Here is a 22331-nt window from a genome sequence, read left to right on the forward strand (position 1 = left end):
TCTGCATGGAGAGTAAGAGACTGGGGCTGCTAGAAGTATGATTTCAGGCTATCCTTGAAAGGAGGGACTATACCAGGATTGGTTTTGAGTAACTCAGAGTAAGTTAACTTAGATAAAGGTAATTGAGTAAAATTCAGGAACATACATGCATACCACTGTATTATGGACGGACACAGTAACTGGAGTTCACACACACAGTACACCTTTTACAATAATAATAATGGTTTATTGGTCAGAAATTACCCGTGCAATGGCAGCCAGTGCTGAGTTACTGCAGGGGTTACAATCATATAATACATACGACCTTCCCCAACCGAAGTCAGGTATACCGACACATTTACACCTGACTTCGGAGTGAGGAAAGTCGTGTGAAGTGCCTTTCCTAAGGGTACAACTCTCGAACCCGGGACCTCTCGATTCTGGGCGAAACAACCTACCGATTGCGCCACATGATGCCACGATGTTTCTTCACATTTATTAAAAAGGTAATAGAGAAACACCCACATATATCCATATACAATAGCAATATGATGATTTCTAGAATACCTAGGGAGCAAAGCAAAAGAATTTCGATCAATGTTTAAAATAGCTGCATATCGAAATTCTTATACCTTAAATAACAATTAAATGTGAAACAGAGGGAAAAAACAATAAAATACACATGTTCTCTTTGGAATACCTCCGTCAAAACAGCGCTAGTAGGTCAGGCAGGGTATGCATATCTTGGACAGATTTCTCTCTGCATTGGCTCCATGAATGCTCAGGAAAAAAACCAAATGAAAAAGATAACATCTCGGGCACTCAAGGAGACGGGGCTCATGTTTGTTGCACATTGCCAACTACTTCTAAGTCCGCTAGTGCAAAGTACCATATTTTTTGTACTTGTGTGTGATTCTGGTGTTCGACTGGAACGGTCCATTCTCTGCATGTTACGGCGACGTGACTTCACGTTAAAAAAAAAAGGATGACAGTGACAGCGCTGACAGCGCTTGGACTTTCTATCAGTGCTCACCGCACAACGACATCGCATCTTTGCTCTTTGAATGTCGACATTTATTGGTATAGTCTTAATAAAACTTACTATGTGTAGAAAAGACTAAAAATTTGAGTTTTTTAAATTCGAGTTTGAAGCCACATGAAGTGCTCTGGGTGCCTTTAACTAACTTAATAATATTAAACATTCTGCATGAGTAATGCAAGAATTTAAGTTGTCATAATTTTCTAGTATCAGCAACAATCGTCGGTTAATGTCATAAGCTAATTGGGGTAGCATAGTGCAGCCATGCACAAACTTAATGGAAAATTTTGTTTGTTCTGTTCCTGTGCTTTTCTGTATTTCGGCACCTCCACCGGCCGCACCAATGCCGTGCAGCTCGGTGGGATGCCCTCATGATCAAGAGGAGTCCAGTAATGTGTAATTTTGTCATTAATTGTTGGAATGGCTATTTTCTTCCTAGGGTCCGGTCTTTTGATTTTTTTAAAGTTCGCGGTGAAACGGTCACTGCATGAACCGCGAACATAAAACCGTCGCGAACATTTCTGCATTTACAGTATTAGACCATTGGTGCTTAAGAACCTACCTGTGTGGGCCCTGACATTTAAGTCTGTATTCCAGGTTACAATGAGTCCAGCATATGTACAGCACTACCTCATATCTAGATCTTTCTTCCTTCTGTACATTACAACTCTTCACATTCCCAAATATTATCTAAAATCCTTTAAATACAATAAAAATAACAAGGAATGTTTTCAAGTCTGGACATAAGTTTAAAATCTTAACTATTTACATGGTCTGACTGTTACAAACTAAACCGTCCCAACAGATCATAAGGAATTAAAAACTAGTGGCCACATTAAAAAGGTAATCACATATTATAGCCTTTTTGAGGCTGTGAGGGCAGTGGTAACTCGATTGTTATCCACTGTGTCTAGGGCACGATATTGGAAGGTGGAGCCCATCCCTTTCTTTCCAGTGCCATTTTAATCCTCACCCAAAGTCATGTACCCATTTTTACACCTTGGTGGAGTGAGGAAAGTTTTTAAAGTGCCTTTCCCAAGGACACAACCAAGATTGCCATGGCAGGGATTGAGCCCCTACCTCTTGATTTCAAGTTTTAGCCCAGCCACTTGGCCATTCAATGTCACATTTTAACACTTAAAGACAAGCTATATTTTCTTGCTGCTTATAGCAATCATCAAAAAGAGGAACTAACCATATCATACTGAGTTTTGTGATTGCCTTAATCCCAGAACAAGTAGTAAAAAATGCTATCAAAATGTCTGCATGGTCCAAAGAAAGGGAGGTAAGGCACTCTCTTTTGGGGGGAAAATTTTGTAGAAAATCTTGGCAAACCATATTAGACCTGGGTCTTTACCAGTCTGAAGAAAACTCTGATATAGGTATGCCATTTGACTGTGGATAAGTCTGTCATCTGTTACAAGTTTCAATGATCTAAATGTTGCCAGGCTCTTTGCATGTACTAGCTGCCTAGTATGTTAAAAGTCATAACTTTTCTCAAAGAAACTGGGAACTTTCATAACACCAGAAGATGCAGACAGACTTATCCAGTCAATTGGCCTCCTCCAGCCAACTTATTTCTGGCCAACTGTTTCGAATGATTTGGTCAATATTTACTTATCTATCCCCTGGTGGAGAAGCTAGGGGTTTAGACCCCTGAGCGATGGAGCTATCCGGTCCACACCCTCACACACAATTCTCAAATCCTGAAAGAAGAAGAAAAATACATATCTTGAATATGTTAGATAGTACATGTACAATTTGATTGTGACACAAATGGCACCAAAGTATAATAATATTTGCAGATAACATTCAATTACAACTAGAGTTCCATGACCTCATACCTTCGCCAAATGATTTTAACCTTTATGACTGACGTATTAGGAGTGTTTCTCATCAATTATAAATCATACCAGTTGATTGTCTTAAAAGATAACATGTCCAAAGTATGAGCTTGACAAAGAAGTTCAATTATGCAAATGAGGCCCAAATTCACATTCACATAACTTCCCGATGCCACAAAAAAAGTATTAAATGTATGAAATTGCCTTCATTTGCCGGTGTGGAATTATAGAAGTTACTCATCAAGTATGCAAATTAGGCCTACATTTGCATAGTTTCTATATATCAACATTCCTCTCTTCCTCAGTTACAATTTGAATAGTCATATCATGGAGCAAAGCCGATTTTTTAAGTTGCCTCATTAATTATGGAAATTAGAATCTGATTTGCTTAATTATCGTCCAATCATACTAAGCATCACACAAGCTATATACATACCAAAAATCATGACCATCCATCAAGCCCATCTTGAGTTATAGTATTTCCTCATTAATTACGCAAATGAGGTCTTCATTTGCATAGTTCATATCAATCAATATTTCTCTCTTTCTCAGTTACATTATGTAACATGTTTCAGAGTCCTATCATGGAATTTGGCAGATGTATAAACTTTCCTCATTAATTATGCAAATTAGATACCTATTTGCATAAGAAGTATCTAATCATGTACATCATCACTCAAGCTATCTACTTACCAAACATCATTACCATCCATCAAGCCCTTCTTGAGTTATTCTATTTCAAAGTCAAATACAAAACCTGCTCCTGCAGTTAAAAAAAGGCTGCCAGGGGCCCAAACCCACACCACTTACTCTCTGTCCAAAGATCTATCTGCCACTCAAAAATCAGTTCCATAGCTTGTCCAGAACACCAGATATCAAAACAGGAAATTCTGCTGCAGTACCGTAAGAAGCCGCTAGGGGGCCCAAAGTCTAATCGTTTTCAGGTCTCATCAAAACCTACCAACATTCCGAATACCAAGACAGTCCATCAAGGCATTCTCGAGTTATGCTGGTCCACTACAGACAAACAAACACACAAACGCTACCCTCTGCATAACCTTCTTGGCGAAGGTAATAAGTACTATTCAAATAAAAAAGACATGGTACAAAACTCCCTTCTGATGTTATTGCACATTGATCTTATAAATCATACTTTCAATTCTTGATTATTTTTATTCCATCGATATCATGTCACTGAGATAACACCATCAGCCTGTTTGATACCTGGCACTGCAACTCGCAAAACATTCATTTGAGAAATATAAGGAAACAGCATATAATATGACAAGTTGAAATATCTTATATTACAATTAATTTGATTACGTCTAAAAATGAAAGTATTTCGCGAGCTGGCTGCCATGCTCACTGTGACATCGTTGAAGGAATTTGATTGGATTAACTAGAGGCATGAATCAAGAAATGGAAGTTAATGTACTATTCATTTAATGGTTTGTAGGTTCACAGTTCAATAACATCAGAAGGGTGTATATTTTGTACAAACGTCTATGCTCGTTTAATAACATTATCAAAATGCGGTAAATGTAATATGGAAAATATATTTTGGTGTCATTGGTGTCACAAACACTTTAACAGTCTATGCTACATGTTGTAGACATGGGCTATTTTTTGCTATCATTTTTCTTTTCTTTCTAATAATAGCAAAAAAGGGCATTTACTTTTCAATATGAATACTAAAAACTACTAAAAGGACTTACTTTAGCAGATTGTCAAGATATAAAGAATTGAGACTATTCCTAATTCGTTTCTCTATAAACAGTAAGGTTCCAATATCAAATGATCAGCAATCAAATTGAAAATAACTAATTTTGCTTTTCTGTTACCTTATCAATCACAGCCTTCTTTGAAATATGCACTTGAGGAGTTGATTCTAAAGCAGATCTTTTGATATAACTGCGATACAGTTATAGCAACATAACTGTATTGCACTTATACAATACAGAGCAATGCTTTTTACTGCCCTAAGGTGCATGCATGTGATGACATAGTTACATGTACTTTCACTATCACTGACAAACTCACGTAAAGTTCCTTCAGGGTCTTTTGCAGGTGTTTGTCTAACTTCCGAAATGTAGACTCCCTCTTCCTTAACTCCTCTGCAATCTTTAAAACATGAAATTAGAACAGTTTGACTCAAAGTTCAAGGACTATGTAAATGCTCCAAAATTACCATAAATCATTAATAAACTATGTTAGCATTACTACTATTTTTAGAAATTCCAGTAATTTCGCAAGTGTTAAATATTGGTACGAATGAGATTTAATGAACTTTATTGCTCAACAATCTTACATGGTACAACACATGTCATTGTTTGCATTTATAAATCTGATATAATAACACTGTGAATTTGCTATTACAACTGATACATTATTGCATACTTCGATAAGATTCCAAAACTTTGTAATGACTTGGCAGCAATTTAGCAGACTGGCTGCCACTGTGGGACACTGTTCATCTTTGATTAAAAAAATTGATATAATGGCAAATTATGTCAGCAACGGGCTACAAATATGCTCGAAATGTATCATAAACTGCAATCACTAATCAAACTTGTTTCTGTTTTCTGTAAAATGCCCATTGATTGTGAGATAAAGATTGTTGCAGAATCTGGTATTTTTATTGTGAATTGTGATAAACAAATGTTGCAAAATCAGTAAAGGGTCAGCAATGAGGGATCGCAATCATTTTGATTGGACATAAAGCTGGTGCATAACCCCGTCTATAAGGGAGCTTAAGGCATTCAAGCCTAAAGTGTCAAACCTCAGCACATTAAACTTTAGGTTAAGAGCCCAACTCATTTATCAAGAAGAGTAGGGGCAAACAGTGGCAAAGATATAATACCTGGTCCCTTTCATTCTTAATCCTTTTCCAAGAGCCTTTCCAGGCCATCACAGCAATTGCTGTTGATCGATCCATGTTGGATTCCTTCAGTGCAGCTGCTGTTTCCACCAGCATCTGATCTTTGACGTTTATGGATGCTTCTTTCACCTTAAGAGTGGCTTCATCCTTAATACATACAAAGTAGAATACACTTTGATTAACTTCAACATAACAGGCTGGCTTTAATACACATCTAGAGAAGCCTATATTATCATATTTTATTGCAACATTACGTACTGAACATGAGCAAATTATTTTTTTTGCTAGCAGCCAATGAAATTTAATTGGTTTGACAATTTCTACTAATTTAAAAACAACAACAGTAAGCTATTCAAATCATAACTCAAAATTTGATTACCATGAATTGTTGTCCTTTGACTATTGTACATGAAATGGATACTATTCACTGCCAAATTAAAACTTTCTGACATTGTTAAATGCTTTAAAAATGAGTGAAATGTAAGATAAAAAGTCATAATACATGTACAGTATGAATACCATGAAAAGGTGGAAGAAGTATCATGATAATAAGAAAAAAAATACCATTTCGATTTTCTTATTAGCCACCTCCAGAGCAGCCTGAGATTCTGCCTCTTTCTTGTTCAGAGCCTCTATCTCCACCTGATTCTCCTCCTCCTTCCTCCTCAAGATAGCCTGGTTTTCCTCCTCCTTCCTCCTCAAGGCGGCCTGGTTCTCCTCCTCCTTCCTCCTCATCGCCTCCTCCTTCCTCCTAATGGCAGCCTGGCTCTCCTCCTTAATTCGCCTCATCTCCTCTTTCATCTTCCTCATCTCGTCAAGATGCTAAAAAAAATTCTTATTTTTTAGTCTTATATAAATGTGAGTACTAACATTAACAAATAGGTAATGTATCTCCCTGGTTTACATGTACTGGTCCACCAAATGTTTTTGCTACAAACGGCAGAAGACAGAGGAATTATCATGGAAAGTAAGCTCTCCCTGCCAAAAATTTTACTACCATCATATTTACTAGCAGGTGTGCAACCTAGTAGGTCTACTGGCTGTCAAGTCAACATGATGGACTTAACACATCACTGTCACAGGATGTATGTGTCTGGGTACAGGCCTAGGGATGGCAATAGACCTCTTTCCAGTTACGGCGGCCATTTTGAATTCCCAGAGGTCAGCTCGGGGTCATGCACCAAAACGAGGCAGTCCCTGACTCAGATCCTACTATAACCCTGGGTAATGCCAGTTATACCATCTTCGGTAGTACATTTCGCCCCTCAAAGATGAAATTATCTAATATATGTGCCTTTCATATGTAGAAAATATTGTTCTGGACATTTTGACTTATTTTTGGCTAAATTTTTATTCGTTTTTTACAGTTTTTGAAGGGTAACTTAAGGACGGTATCTACCGTGTATCCTCCTTAAAATCTTTTCTAGTAGGATTAATACAAGACCTGAAAAGTCTAGCTGCAGACTGGCATTCTTGTGGGTAAAAAATTAGAAGACAATTGGCAGTTGTTCCGACAATTTCTCGATACCAAGATCCGTTCTGCAAACTAAGCTCTATGGGGTCGACTGGTCCGGTCCAATGCAGAACTCAGTGGGGAAGGCGGGGTAAATCACAGATGCGTCCCCATCACTAGTTGCCAGTGTAGTTAGTTTTGTAGAGACTGGGGTCGATCCCTGTCCCACTGGCGATAACATTTACGAGTATAGCGTTTCTTTGCCATGCCGATCTTAGCATTGAGAAATCGTCAAAATCACAGGATGGATCTGCTAAATTTCAGCCCACAACAGTGGCCCACAATGATCTGGACTCAAATTGTGGAAGTGTATGCTACCAAAACTATCAATGGAGCAAACTGACATACAAATATACAAAGAGCGCATCCAGTGTGTACCCCACCTTTCCCACTGCACTGAGTTCTGCATTGGACCACCCCATGGAGCTCAGTGTTTGCAGAACGGATCTTGGCATCGAGAAATTGTCGGAACAACTGCCAATTGTCTTCTAATTTTTACCCACAAGAATGCCAGTCTGCAGCTAGACTTTTCAGGTCTTGTATTAATCCTACTAGAAAAGATTTTAAGGAGGATACACGGTAGATACTGTCCTTAAGTTACCCGTCAAAAACTGTAAAAAACGAATAAAAATTTAGCCAAAAATAAGTCAAAATGTCCAGAACAATATTTTCTACATATGAAAGGCACATATATTAGATAATTTCATCTTCGAGGGGCGAAATGTACTACCGAAGATGGTATAACTGGCATTACCCAGGGTTATAGTAGGATCTGAGTCAGGGACTGCCTCGTTTTGATGCATGACCCCGAGCTGACCTCTGGGAATTCAAAATGGCCGCCGTAACTGGAAAGAGGTCTATTTGGCAGAATGTATATTCACAACTGATTTTAATCTTAAGTTCAGTAACATTATCACAGGATACTACTGAATACAATTTCACTACAAGATAAAAGCAGAGATCTAAGGATCATGCAATATTACTTCAAGAATCTGTGACATTCCAAAGCTGGAGATATATATACCCGGTCCCAACAGTGAAAAAGAATGTTCAGGGAAAAGTCAGGACTGTGGCAGAAAAATCAGCAAACACAACACAACACAATTTCCAGTTCAACATACAAAATGTGCTAACCTTAGCATTTTCAGCTTCTGTTTCTGAGATTTCATCCGTCAGTCGCTTAACCGCATCGTTGGCTGTCTTTAAGTTTAACTATAAGAAGTACATGATGTCAGATATGTTATAATATAATGATGGTTTTTGCTTGGGGCAAGTCGGACATGTGTTAACCTACATTAGAGCATTACATTACAATTGAGATGAAGAATATCAATCATAACTGAAGAGTTATGACATGACAAAAGTCACTTTTTTTCGAGACTGTCACTGTCTTTTTCACAACCGAAATGTCCGGTCTCATCTCAGCGTTCTTGTCACATGACTGGTGTTGATTATCATGTAACAAGTGGATGTGATGTTGATCTCTGCTATGGAATGTCACAGATTATATTGTTACATTTGTTGCACCAGGACTTTAATGTTTTTCATGACAGCAACACCTAAAAGCTCATCTATGAGCAAATATGTCATATTCTCTGTTCCAGACTAACAGTAACATGAAACCCCATGGAAATCCCATGATAGTACAGCAGCCCTACCTGTATTTTTTGCCAAAATTGCCAGATGTCGTCACTAGATGGCTCATTGAAATGATGTTCTCAATGCACATGCATGCATGGAATCTTGCATTCCTGCATAATTTTTACAAACTAATATGAATTACTACCCATGTCGCCAATAAGCACAAAGAAATTGCTATACTTGCACACTTACCTGGTTATGTATTTCTTGACGTACTACTTTGAGCTTGGCACAAGATTGCAGAGCCCCTTTGTAAATCTCAGCCTGTGAGATGAAAGAAAAAAGACAGTTAAGCAATATTTCAACTACTAGTAGTATACATAAAGTTAAGGAGTGTTGATTATACACCTAGGCAGTGGCAGCAGCAGAAAGGTGGGGTTGACCTCTCAAAAAATATTATTCCATTTAAATAATCCTAACAAATAAGACTATTTTGTTTTGTAATATTTTTATCATAACTGATATGACTAATGTACCTGAGGACATTGTTTGCATATTCAATGAGAAACATATTTTGTCACTCAAAAGACATGAGGTCGTGGAACTCGAGTTTGTACCTACCTCTGACATGATGCTTTTCATCATGGCACGAGTTGAAGAGGGATGAATCTCATCCGACATCTGAAAAGACAGATCAATATAGAGAAAACTATACAAATTTTGCCATGGAGGTTTTGACTTACAGTGATGCTAATGTAGCGATACTTGAGTATTGTCTTATGTGCTGTCCCAAACGTAAGGTACTGTTATAAATTCAAGAATAATTAATGTCATATATGCAACAACAAATATTGTCCAGCAGTTATAAATAAGGAGGTTAAGATTGTCAGTTAATTCTTAAAAACTTGGTCCCAAACATGACTGAGTCTATATTGTGGCTATGTTGTGGGTCAGAACCCACCGATATGCCCCGATGTTGTGCCCTTGGGAAAGGCACTTTACACGACTTTCCTCACTTCACTCAAGTGTAAATGAGTACCTAGCCTCGGTTAGGGACATCCCTCGGATAGGACGTTAAATAGAGGTCCCGTGTTTGAGGAGAGCGGCACACCTCGAGAACATTAAAGATTCCCCCACACTTATCGAAAAGTGTTGGGGTCCTTCCCGGTGTGAGTGGTTCATAACCATGCAGTTCGATGGCCGCAACTACTAGTAGAGCAATTGTCCTATTGAGGTCACCTTCGCGCCAAAATGGCAGCCTCAAGACCCTTGCGATTCAGCCCAGTTGGGTAGTAGTCGGCCAACCCCTCAGTGTTGTACGACAGCGTCTTGTCAAGTTAAACAGCTGACAGGCCAGCTGCTATTAGTATTACTATAAGCTGAGGACTGGGGCTAAGCATAGAAAAAAAATATATCTATCAGGGTTCGATACCCCTTCCAAAATCAGGGTTCATGACTCAAGAAATATATCCACTGTGATTGTACGTCTTGCTTGCGAATAAAGAACTGTTTAAGGTAGCAGAACACAGTTTCCAGGCTATGGAGACATTTTTCAGTCAAGGGACTACAAAGTGACAGGCATAGATAGATGCAGATAAAATTATAGTAGGGTACCCTAGAGAAGCACGACTAACAAATTTGTTGAAGTTGAGGTTACAATCTACAAACTGAAAACTAAAAAAAGTTATCAATTTTTTTAGTTTTTGTAAGTTTTGACTTCCACTTTTAAATGGTGTCATGCGGGGTCATACGGCACTGCAGCCGACTCATGCACATTTATACACCGAATGGGCAAACTTTACAGTCCTATTCATCATCATCATCATCGTCATCATCGTCATCATCATCATCATCATCATCATCCACTGGTCTCTGCATCTGCAGTCATTGAAACGTCCTGCAGCTGCATTCAGTCTTTCTTCATCTAATCCTCTGTCTCATTCGTACGATCGAAAAGCTGACTACCATACAGTAAACTTCACGCCATGCTGGCTTTCACATTTAAGTTTTTTTCATGCAGTTCAAGATTTAGGGTGCACTATCTTTTTACCCCTAACGTTACATAACAGACTCTGGGGTCGTGGATAAAGACTGTGCGCTACCACATTAAGCTTGTTATCCAGCTGTGATTCTCCAACCAGATTAAATTATTCAAGGAAAACTATCGGCATTTACATATTCAGCTCAAATATAAAATACGCAAATCAGCCTAAGGCTGCGATGTACTGAGTATCCATGAAAATGATCAAATAAACAATTCATTCATCCATTCATTCATAAGGGAGAGTTCTGTTTGACTCCTACACAAATGGCTTGGTAAGGCCACGACAATTTTTTCTGTTGTTTCTCGGAATAGCCTGTCCTTTTTTTCCCATTTTGAAAAAAAAAATTGGGTCGCTATTCCATTTCACAAATTTTTACTCCCAATCTTACTATCTGTTCAGTTATAAAACTCAATAGCTATAGATTATAAAGGCTTGCCCATGCCTAAAAAGTGTGGTCACATTGATCATAAGTTGTAATTTTTCATTTATTAGAACTACTTCTCATATCAATCCATATAATATATGGCAAAAGATTATTTTGTTACTAAAATTATAGTACTAGATCAAAGAAAGGGGTGCATTGCCTAAAACTATATAAAACAAGCCATACAAAACTGAAACTTGAATTCTTATACTTTATAATATTATGTTAACCCTTATCTTCACCCCAGACTATTTGCCAATTTTTTTTTTCTCCGCCCTGTCGCTCCAGTTTTTTTTCTGAAAAAGTCCAAGAATCAAGAAATAAAATTGGTATGGCCTAACCGGGACTTGAAACAAGCATTCTAAAGTTGGATACCTGTTACAGTACAGCTTCGAATTCTGCTAAACATTCTATCCCTGAAATAATGCAGGACATAAGGACAAAACATTTCAACAGGTATATGGGGGACAAATTATTCTATGAGGGCCTGCATGCCCTTTTCCGTTAAGCCTTATGCGCTATTTCAATTCACCGTTAATCGTAGCCGGCCCGCTCTAATTCAACGTTAAACGTTATTGATATATTAATCATGAAGCTTTACTAGTCGTTTACATTCTACATAACGAGGGTCAAGATTTCAGAATTTTCTGGGGGAGCATGCCCCCAGGACCCCCTAGTATTATCACGCTTTCGGTGCCTGTCATCGTGATCATGAATATTTCGTCCCACCATTACGAAATTTCCTGTCGCCGCCTCTGAATTTAAAGGGTTCGTAGCAAGCATGCCAGGTCTCATGCCACAAGATCAGGGCGACTAGCTATAGTGGCAATCAACCGTCATCTTCAGGGGTATCTCATGTTCTAAATCTCCTGAATTTATCGTTAAGCGTTGTCGGCCTGCCTTAATTTACCATTAAGCATTGTTGGCTGGCCTGAATTTACCATTAAGCGTTGTCAGCCCCCCCCTCCCATGCAGGCAAAAAATGGGGGGCAATCAGAGGAGCAAATTGGCGATAGGCTTGTGCATTTGTTATAGTTATAGTATTCACTACATTATAAGATATTTTCATATGTCATTAAATAATAATTCAAGACAATTAGTAACCGGTGGTTGTTTCTAAAGAAAGCTGTTCATCTTTTTTTTTCTATTTGTAATACAAAAAAAGCAAAATTTTTCATTTTCCAAACCTCTATGAACAGAAACACTCAAATAATGTTACAGTTAAACTTTAACATTTCTAAAGACGTGAATGGGGGAGGGGGGCGTTCTTCCGAAATGGAAAACAAAAACACACCAAACGGGACGTTTAAAAGTCGAGCTGATGGAAGCTATTGCGTCACGTTTGGTGCTTTGTCACGTTTGGTGCCTAGGCACGGTTTGTGACAGTGCCCGCGTGTCACAAACCGTGCCTGGGACAAAAGCACGGTTTGTGACACTCGGACACCGTCACGAATGGTGCCCAACCGAGCACAGTTCGTGACACACAGGGGGTCTTATCCCATACTGTGCTTTTGGGCGGAGCTTAGTGTTTTGAGGGGGAGGAGTCTGCCTAACGCGTTTTTTTCCCTGCAGCCCGCCATCTTTGTTTTTTTCGGGGCGCTGGGATGAGAAAGAATCAGCGTAATTCTCGCAAATTGAAATACATTTCGCGCTTGTCTTGGATGATTTGGACTTAGAGTTGATGTGGCACAAACAGACGGACGTCTCATCGCGAATTTCTACAACAGAAATCCGTCCCGAACCCTGCCATTCACGACTGTGTCCTGAGGCACGGTTCGTGACAGTGCCGGAGTGTCACAAACCGTGCTTTTGCCCCAGGCACGGTTTGTGACACTCGGGCACTGTCACAAACTGTGCCCAGGCACGGATTGTGACAGTGCCTGAGTGTCACAAACCGTGCCTGGGGCAAAAGCACAGTTTGTGACACTCCGGCACTGTCACGAACCGTGCCTGGACAGTGCCCGGGGCTACAACTTCCCGTAGCATTGATTTAGATCGGGCGAGCTGACTGCCTCAGGACGTCGAAGTAATCGGCAAGTGGCCCGATCCTAGTCTAGATCTGGTTTCCCTGGATAGAATATATTTAGTCTTACAAATTGTTTTTTTTTTAGCATCTGTTATAGACACTGTCTTTTTGTGCCACTTCAATTCTAGGTCTAAGTTATTCAATTATTTTACAGAGCGAGAATTACGCTGTTCCTCCTTATCCCAGCACCCCGAAAAACAAAGATGACGGGGGGTGGGGGGACTGCGGTAAACAAAAACACGCTGCCTTCTATGGAAACGCGGGCATCACTGCCCCGTCAGTCACAGTGATTGACAGCACTTCCGGGCACAGTCTGTGACGGTCGGGCTGTGTCACGTTCTGTGCCTGGGAAAGCATAGAACGTGACAGGCATGGTGTGTGACGGTACAGAAGCCTCAAAACTACATTCGACTACCTCACGCTATATATTGACAGTATTTCGATGTACTGCGGGCACCTTTAACTGTCATTACTTGGAGTTTTGTGTGATTTAAAGTGCTGTAAAGTGTAATATGCGTGAAAAGACAAAAGACATGAAAATTGAACAGGACACTGTCATCATTTCTCTTTTTCCTTTTGGCAGTTCTTAGAGGGGTACATCGGTAGCATATTAGTTACGTTAGTAACTTCGGATCTTCAGAACGAACTAGATCATGAGAATATTTGACATAAACCGCCCAAAAAAACAATAATACAACGACCCAACAAAGCACATGACACATGCGAAGTTGTCAAGAAAACATGAAGTCAATTCCCGTCCAAATGCCACGGTACAACTTTAAACAGTCCTGTAGTACAAAGTAAAACATTTTACAAACTTGCGTTATTTACTGTCACTGTTTATAATCAATCTTATAAATCTGTTACTTTTCGTCTTTTAGTTAGCGGACGTCTACAACTACCCTAGTAAGCCTAGTATCATGTTACGAGCCTTTTACTTCCATGTGTATTATCGTCTTTCTGGAGTACGAATATATAGGTTTTCTGGCCAATGCAACTTCTTAAACAGTCTCTCCTTCTATTGCATGCATAATCAATGAGGAAAAGAATACCTTGTCTACTGTCACATGCGACGAGAAGCAACGACAATCCTTGGGAACCTTCACCATAGCCTGGAATCCATACCCTCGGTGCCTCCCCGATATCTCTACGGCACTGTGAGTGACCCTCACCCGCCCAGACAGCTTAGCCCGCTCGGGGTGTTGTTTACGGCCTTGGATTAATTAGTTCGGCACCGACGGTATGGTCGGATATAATAGAAAATCCTCTCGATTTATGGCCCTCCCAGCGCCGGGTGTCTAGCGGTCTGACAGCGCGATTGGACATGGGCGCTGCCCACGGCGGCGAATCAGGATCTGTTTGTGTAGGATAATTGGCTAGCGGAACATGTCAGTTGATTAAACCTCCTTGGTTGCATCACGTACTCAGTAGCAATGTCCTCTTTTGTGTTGACCAGGGATCAATCTATACCTTGTTTAGAAGCACAAGTAAATACCAAAGGTTGTTGTTCCCAATTCTCCAATCCATACAAACTGAAATATCGTGATAATCAAGATCTTGCTCGGCCGCCCGAAAATCTCACGGGTATTGTTGTTGTACTGCCTGGGTCACGTTTCTGATAGCGACATGTTGTCCTTTCACGCTAATTTCCAGAGTGACAGCCATGAGATCAGAGGGGCATTGGGGACCCAGTATAGCTCAGATTTTAAGCTAGTTTAGCGACAAGAGAGCCTTAGAAACAATGTTTTCTGCAGCCTTGTGGTGCGCGCGAGCGTCGCTCGTCTCAGATGGCGGCCATGTTAGATATGGTAATGAGCAGGGGGACCGAACAGCTGAAAACGCGCGCCAACCTGGCGCGCCAATCAGAGCTCAGCGGAATAATTAGATCAGTCTGCTCTGTTCCCATTGGGCGCATCAATCTCATGCGCCTGGAATCAGGCCCGTATTGACACCCTGCCAGTCTCTAGGGGCTGCGAAAAAGTAGGAAGGCAGCGGAGTAGGGTGTAGCGGAAGTAGGATGGCAGCCAGAGGTAGAAAGGCCATCAGAAACTGACTGGCCCGGTAAACCACCACTAAGCCGACCCTAGAGACTGGGACCAGGCTACCTTCACCACGGATCCTACGTTTTCGCGGTTCCGGGACATTGTGTTTCGCGTTAAGGTTCCGGGTCGGAGTTCAAATAGACCGATCCCGGCTGTCAATCAAACTTAGCGATTCAGCCAATAACAGAACAGGATTTGGTCACGTGATCATGAGCGGGCGTGGCCGCCATTTTGTCCGTCAACTTTCGACTGTACTTTATTGCTCCAGAGAGCACTGTACTGCAAGCGCCCGGGAAAACGTGAATATGGTCAAAATCTGTGCCTATGGCACATGTAATTCTGACTCCAGATACCCGGAACGTGTGTCTGGAGTTCAGTTTCACCCTTTTCCAAAACCGAAAACCAAACTCAAGGCCTGTCTTCGATGGATACGAGCCTGCGGAAGACCCCACTCACAACTGAACGCCTCGAAGGTGATTACGTTCGTCTGCTCCAAGGTGAGACTAATTAAAAATACACGGGCTTTTATAAGGTCCATTATATTGGGGACAAATAGACAAAACCACGTACGTTCAGTATTTAGGGAAGGGTATTTCAAAGGGCATGAAAACAAGGACCGGTACTAGTAAGTTCTAGTAGTTCTACAACAGACAATATGGTGGTGGGAGGGGGGCGAATAACGCGTTGCACTGTTTTATTTAACTTTTAAGCATCAGAAAATCAGGGTCCGTACAGTTTGGGGAATATTCTGTACTCCTCCGTCCCGTCGTATGGTGTTCCTGTTCGTGTCTTTTCCCTTTTTAAAGAATTGTTTAAAAAGTAGTGAAATGTTTTCGTACTCATCTCCAAACAGCACTTCAAAGAAGGTCGACCGACCGAGCGTTTCCCTGACCCCATGCCAGCAGACGGCAGTGCCGTGACTCCCACGAGGCCATACCTGCACAGGACCCCTCACACACCCCACTGAAAAGTAAAATTGGTAAGATGTCACCATGTACTTACACTGTACTGTAGCTGTGGATTAAATAAAAATCAGATACACCATACGGCAAATATCTTCAGGTTTTCCTTTGCATTTTTTGCAGTCTACTGTATCATAAGTCATGTTGGCACATTGAATATACAAATTATGCTCATGCAGTTTGATATAAGGAATGGATCATACATTTGCATTTAAATGTAAGTGTAAACAAGTTTACACACATCTATTTACTAGGAGCATCAAGGGTCACAATGCCTTTCCTCCAACATTCAATATAGTGTAACGTTACATACCTTATTATTATAATTGAATGAATGGCTCAAAATTACTTTCTTTGACGAGGCACGACTTGGCCACGTCTGACCAAGTAGGTTAAGTTCTGACTGTACAGTGTAACAGTTGCCACAGTTTAAAGATATGACTTTCACAGAAATGCTGCTTACCAATACCATAACTAAAGCTTGACAAACAGTTACATGTATAATTATTGTACAAGTATTTTGTCATTTCAGCAAAAAGAAGATCAGACTCTCCCCTCCCCATAACAAAGAGACTCCGAGCACTAGTAGTAGTACTGATGACACCTCATTCTTACAGGAAACACCCCAGGAAGCAAGTACTAGTAAGTGAAACACATTTTTGTTTTTTTACATTTTCCTAAGCACTACCTTGATACTAATATGATACATGCGGTATGCATTATGCTTATAGATTCAGACTTAGCAAACATTTTAGTCGTTATGGGATTTTTTCTGCATCCTGCGCTGAATGAAGGGCTTGGCATGACTTTGGTAGAACTGTGCCAGTTTGACCAACATGTCCTGGCAGAATTGAACATCAGGGTAAATCCGTTCGACATGGGTATCTACACAATAGCACACAAAATCACAGAAAGGTGCTCCTGTCACCATCAACTGCCCTTGCACCTGGAAATAATATTCATGCGTCTTATCCAATGTATAAGACTCCCCTTCTGCACTGAGGTAGAAGTTGGGGAGGGTCAGCACGGCATCCTTGACAGTCAGATTCCTAGCGCTATATGGGCACTTGACCTCAAGGATGCCGGTCTGACCCCCACAACACACCTTGGCATCAGGTGATGCCCCCAGGAAAGAAAACGCAGGGTTAACAACGAGACCACAGTCATGAAGGTGTACTTTACCACCACTCGAGTGGAGATATTCCTCTTTGGCGTTTATCTCATTCTTCTTACCATGTGTAAGCGAGTCGCTTTTGGCTGACTTGTTTCCCATCAAGTTTGTCAGAAACTTAAGATTACACTCTTTCTTTCTGTTTAGAATTTTACCAAAGTTTGAAGCGGTTATTCGATTTTGCCGCTCTGCAAACCAAAGCTGGCATTCGGATTGCTGCACTGTTGCCCTCTCCAGGGCAACAGCTTCCTCTTTTGTCACACTGAACATACTGTTGCAGTCGGAAAACCGACTAGGGAGAGCCCACTGCTGTGTGGGCTTCGGAAATGTCGTGTCACTGCATGGCACAACAGTGGGCTTCTGGACCTTGGGTGGGGGACACTTCAGCTGTAAGATGCAAAGAAAGGCAATCGTAGATAAGAAATATGAGTCAGTGCTAATAATGCATTGTTTCTTTTCAGCATCTTCAACACTGGCTCAAAAGTCGCTTGACAACATTAAACTTCAAGAGGAAAATGAGAAACTCAAGCAGCAACTAGCTTCCCTGCAGTTGGAACAGCTGCAGAAACAACAGCGGACTACTCAGCGGACTACTCAGCCCACACAGAGTTCCTTTAGTGTTGATGCCATTGTTCAATCTCCCATCAAAAACTTGTTGGAATATTATACTGGATTTAACTTGGCCACTTTCCTTCTGTTGTTTTCTTTTCTTGTCCCAAATAAGTCTGTAAACCCTATAGTGTACCTTGAGAAGAAATCTACTTGTATGTTGTTGCCATTGAAGGACCAATTGCTTTTAGGACCAATTGCGTTTATTTGGTAGTATCAATGAGACATACTTTGTTTTTTCTGATATAGTTTATTTTCTGACATGTAAGTTAGAGAGATACCTAATCATACATCTGGTCTTTGCATTGCAACAGAGAAGCCGTGTTTGACATTTATACACAGATCAATAGTAGTTAAAGTAAAAATGAAAGTAGCATATCCAGGTCATTTTAGGTGACTCAGTATTTAGCTGATTTCAGCTGTGTAATTTAATTCTTAAGATTTTGACTATTGTTGCAGTGAAGCTGTGTATTTTGCATGACTACATTGTGTGCATTGCTCTTTGGCAGCGAATTCCAATTTTTTGTATCTGATATATGAACAGATTACTACCAAGTGAAATGTCTAGATTTTGATCACTTGATCTCTTATGGAAAACATTTAAGGTAAGATGCATGTCTTTATTGAAATATCTCAGTGTTACTACATGTACAAGAAAAAAGTAGAATAACCAATACAGTGTGTGCTGTTTTGTGAAACCATTACTGAAACCTTTTTTCTTCTTCATAATTACCTGGTAGAACAGGGATGAGCACCTCTGTACCTTGCCCTTTGTGGTGTCTACTACCATACAGTCCTCACTTATGAGATAGCTAAGTGGAGTGTTGGGCTTGCTCTTAAGGTGGCCAATGTCATCCTTGGTGGGTGGGAAAATACTGTGGAAAAAGGAGACTGTACATCTTCTGTTTTCTAAGTACTTGTATTGCCACTTTGTAATGTCAACTGTCTTCAACCCTTGTCCAGTGATTTCTTATTTGCAATAAACTTGAGGTTGAACTAAAATAACTTTGTAGCAACTGATACAAACTTCAAGCTACAAACTAATGATTTTTAGAGGAATCAGATATGTCTCATCAGATAGAAAGGAGGCATGTTCAAGATATAAAAGACAACACAACAAGTGTTATTTGTATAACAAATTTTAATTGAACTTCCTTCAACAAGTTGAGTCTCTGCAGCATGTCATGTTGTTTTGTCAAGGCTATTTGTCAATCGTCCATTTTTAGTTGAATCAAGTGCATCTTTAGTCTTGCAGAAAAACAGAATTTTCAATCGCCCATCCCAGAACCTGGGTTACCTTTGTGATGTTGGTTTGTGGGAAACTGGTTTCCTCTTTCTTTTGACTTTTGTTGGCTTTGCCAGTACCATAGATGTTACCGCATCTGGCTTTATCTTCTTGTCCCTGGGCTTGTGCCACTGCTGTGGCAAGCTGGTGGCACTTGGCTGGGTAGGGACTTCCACTAGCCCTTGTTGTTGATAATGGGCCAGTGTATACACGAGAGCTATCAAATGTGCGCAGGTGCCTGACAGTCTGAAACATTGGATCAGTGGGAGTTGTCGCGTCACGTTTGGTGCTTTGTCACGTTTGATGCCTAGGCACGGTTTGTGACAGTGCCCGTGTGTCACAAACCGTGCCTGGGAGAAAAGCACGGTTTGTGACACTCGGACACCGTCACGAATGGTGCCCAACCGAGCACGGTTCGTGACACACAGGGGGTCTTATCCCATACTGTGCTTTTGGGCGGAGCTTAGTGTTTTGAGGGGGAGGAGTCTGTCCAACGCGTTTTTTCCCTGCAGCCCGCCATCTTTGTTTTTTTTTCGGGGCGCTGGGATGAGAAATAATCAGCGTAATTCTCGCTCATTGAAATACATTTCGCGCTTGTCTTGGATGATTTGGACTTAGAGTTGATGTGGCACAAACAGACGGACGTCTCATCACGAATTTCTACAACAGAAATCCGTCCCGAACCCTTCCATTCACGACTGTGTCCTGAGGCACGGTTCGTGACAGTGCCGGAGTGTCACAAACCGTGCTTTTGCCCCAGGCACGGTTTGTGACACTCGAGCACTGTCACAAACTCTGCCCAGGCACGGATTGTGACAGTGCCTGAGTGTCACAAACCGTGCCTGGGGCAAAAGCACAGCTTGTGACACTCCGGCACTGTCACGAACCGTGCCTGGACAGTGCCCGGGGCTACAACTTCCCGTAGCATTGATTTAGATCGGGCGAGCTGACTGCCTCGGGACGTCGAAGTAATCGGCAAGTGGCCCGATCCTAGTCTAGATCTGGTTTCCCTGGATAGAATATATTTAGTCGTTCAAATTGTTTTTTTTAGCATCTGTTATAGACACTGTCTTTTTGTGCCACTTCGATTCTAGGTCTAAGTTATTCAATTATTTTACAGAGCGAGAATTACGCTGTTCCTCCTTAACTCAGCGCCCCAAAAAACAAAGATGACGGGGGGTGGGGGGCTACTGCGGTAAACAAAAACACGCTGCCTTATATGGAAACGCGGGCATCACGTCCCGTCAGTCACAGTGATTGACAGCACTTCCGGGCACAGTCTGTGACGGTCGGGCTGTGTCACGTTCTGTGCCTGGGAAAGCATCGTCTGTGACAGGCATCGTCTGTGACGGTATAGGAGTTGTAAATCTCAGCATTCAGGCATTACATCAGTCATTTTAGATAGATCACTCTCTCTTCATGTAGGTTCGTTAGAAGAGTTAGTATATTTGAACACGGAGGTCATAACCTCTTTAATTTGAAGAAATATCTGTACTTTAGAAATGAGGCATGTACATAAAGATTTAGGACAACTCAACAACGTGTTGAAAAGAGTTGAATGTCGGCAGTGTGTCATGTTGTTTTGTAATGGCGCTTCTGCATGCATGTAACTGACGCGTCTGGATCAAACTAAGAACGAATTCGATAGTTTAATGTATCAAAGTAAATGGTGTTTTTTATTTCACTTCAGTTTGAACTCAACCTAAAGACTTCTTTGTCTTGAGTTCTCTGAATAGCGCTATAACGTTAGTGTGAACGTTTCTTTCAAACTATCGATTGCCCCCCTCCCTACGTTTGCCCGAACTGTATTTTGACCCAACCGGCCGTGGATGTTTTTCTATTTTTCTCTCCATATATGTAGCTGCCAGGTACGCAACAAGGGCAACGAAACCTCAGTCACAAAAATACGTACCCCACTACACAAGTGCAATTGGAGCTTGTTATGAGGGTCTGCATGGGGGGGTCCTGGCAACGCTTAACGGTAAATTCAGGCCAGCCGATAACGCTTAACGGTAAATTCAGGCCGGCCGATAACGCTTAACGGTAAATTCAGCATTTTTAGAACATGAGATACCACAGAATACAACGTTTTTTTTGCCACTAGTCGTCCTGATCTTGTGGCAAGAGACCTATTACGCTATGCCATTCTGGCACGCCTGCTCCAAACCCTTTAAATTCGGCGGCGACAGGAAATTTCATGATCACGATGACGAGCGCCAAAGGCGCGACGAAAATTTTGAAATCTTGACCCTCTGAAACGCTATTTCTTGCATTCTAAGGCAGGCCCGGCATGCTAGCCTGGGTGCCATCCTATTTCTACCGGGGCTCCTACACTCGCTACCCTAAAAATTTTTTTTAGGGTAGCGAGTGTAGGAGCCCCGGTAGAAATAGGATGGCACCCAGGCTACGGCATGCACCCGGGAAAATTTTGAAATCTTGAACCGCGAAACGCTTAATTTCCTGAATTTTGAGGCGAAAACTTTGCTAGTACAGTGATAAATAAAAGTGTTTCAGCTTAAGATTTTGTGGGGGGCGCCCTTCCGACATATTTTCGCCGGAGCCGTGTGCTCCCCGGAGAAAATTTTGAAATCAGTTACAATAAGTTCCAGTTGTTTTCTCTTTTACCCAATATTTCAATCTGTTGAGATAACGTTATACTTTTAAACCGTGGCTGGGCATTTAAAAGTGGTGAACCAGACCATCGAACTGCGTGGTGTGTAGTTTGATTATCTTCGCCGAGTACTTGTAATAGGAGAAGATTATTTTTTCGGTTGAAAAATCTGTTGGGTGGTTATGTATGTATGTCAGGAGCATAGCTCAAGAAAGTTTCCATAAATCTTTATGATTTTTGGTAGGTATGTAGTGGTTGTGCAAAGAAAGGTCAATTTCGAAAATGGTTCACCTTGCGTTTTTCAACGGTACTGCAGCGGACT

General features: G+C 41.0%; 2 protein-coding genes across 2 annotated transcripts; both read right to left on the minus strand.

Annotated features, from left to right (window-relative positions):
• Positions 1-202: 202 nt before the first annotated feature.
• LOC136429581 (uncharacterized) lies at positions 203-14431 on the minus strand. The gene is made up of 8 exons (XM_066419415.1): positions 14382-14431; positions 9456-9515; positions 9087-9158; positions 8388-8465; positions 6305-6562; positions 5723-5887; positions 4903-4983; positions 203-2724 (listed from the first exon to the last, which is right to left on the minus strand). Exons 2-8 carry the CDS (start codon positions 9513-9515, stop codon positions 2659-2661), a joined length of 780 nt encoding a protein of 259 aa, XP_066275512.1. The 5' UTR covers positions 14382-14431; the 3' UTR covers positions 203-2658.
• Positions 14432-16346: 1915 nt separating this feature from the next.
• On the minus strand, positions 16347-20738 carry LOC136429582 (uncharacterized). The gene is made up of 4 exons (XM_066419416.1): positions 20651-20738; positions 19411-19705; positions 18869-18988; positions 16347-17976 (listed from the first exon to the last, which is right to left on the minus strand). The coding sequence occupies exons 1-4, from the start codon at positions 20736-20738 to the stop codon at positions 17085-17087; spliced, it is 1395 nt and encodes a 464-aa protein (XP_066275513.1). The 3' UTR covers positions 16347-17084.
• Between the last annotated feature and the right edge of the window lie 1593 nt (positions 20739-22331).

The sequence above is a fragment of the Branchiostoma lanceolatum genome, chromosome 3 (assembly GCF_035083965.1).
Source record: "Branchiostoma lanceolatum isolate klBraLanc5 chromosome 3, klBraLanc5.hap2, whole genome shotgun sequence".
Taxonomy (NCBI): Eukaryota; Metazoa; Chordata; class Leptocardii; order Amphioxiformes; family Branchiostomatidae; genus Branchiostoma; species Branchiostoma lanceolatum.

Bases quoted from the DNA above. Each gene is read 5' to 3' on its own strand.
- LOC136429581 (XM_066419415.1), bottom strand. From the start codon at position 9,515: ATGTCGGATGAGATTCATCCCTCTTCAACTCGTGCCATGATGAAAAGC. The intron at 5,888-6,304 runs GTATTTTTTTTC...GTATGTATTAAG, and splicing joins CTAATAAGAAAATCGAAATG to GATGAAGCCACTCTTAAGGT. The intron at 2,725-4,902 runs GTGAGTTTGTCA...TTCTTCTTTCAG, and splicing joins AGACCCTGAAGGAACTTTAC to GATTTGAGAATTGTGTGTGA.
- LOC136429582 (XM_066419416.1), bottom strand. From the start codon at position 20,738: ATGCCTGTCACAGACGATGCTTTCCCAGGCACAGAACGTGACACAGCC. The intron at 19,706-20,650 runs GTGACTGACGGG...AACCGTGCCTAG, and splicing joins CGGAAGTGCTGTCAATCACT to GCATCAAACGTGACAAAGCA. The intron at 18,989-19,410 runs GTAACCCAGGTT...CTTTTTCCACAG, and splicing joins CACAAACCAACATCACAAAG to TATTTTCCCACCCACCAAGG.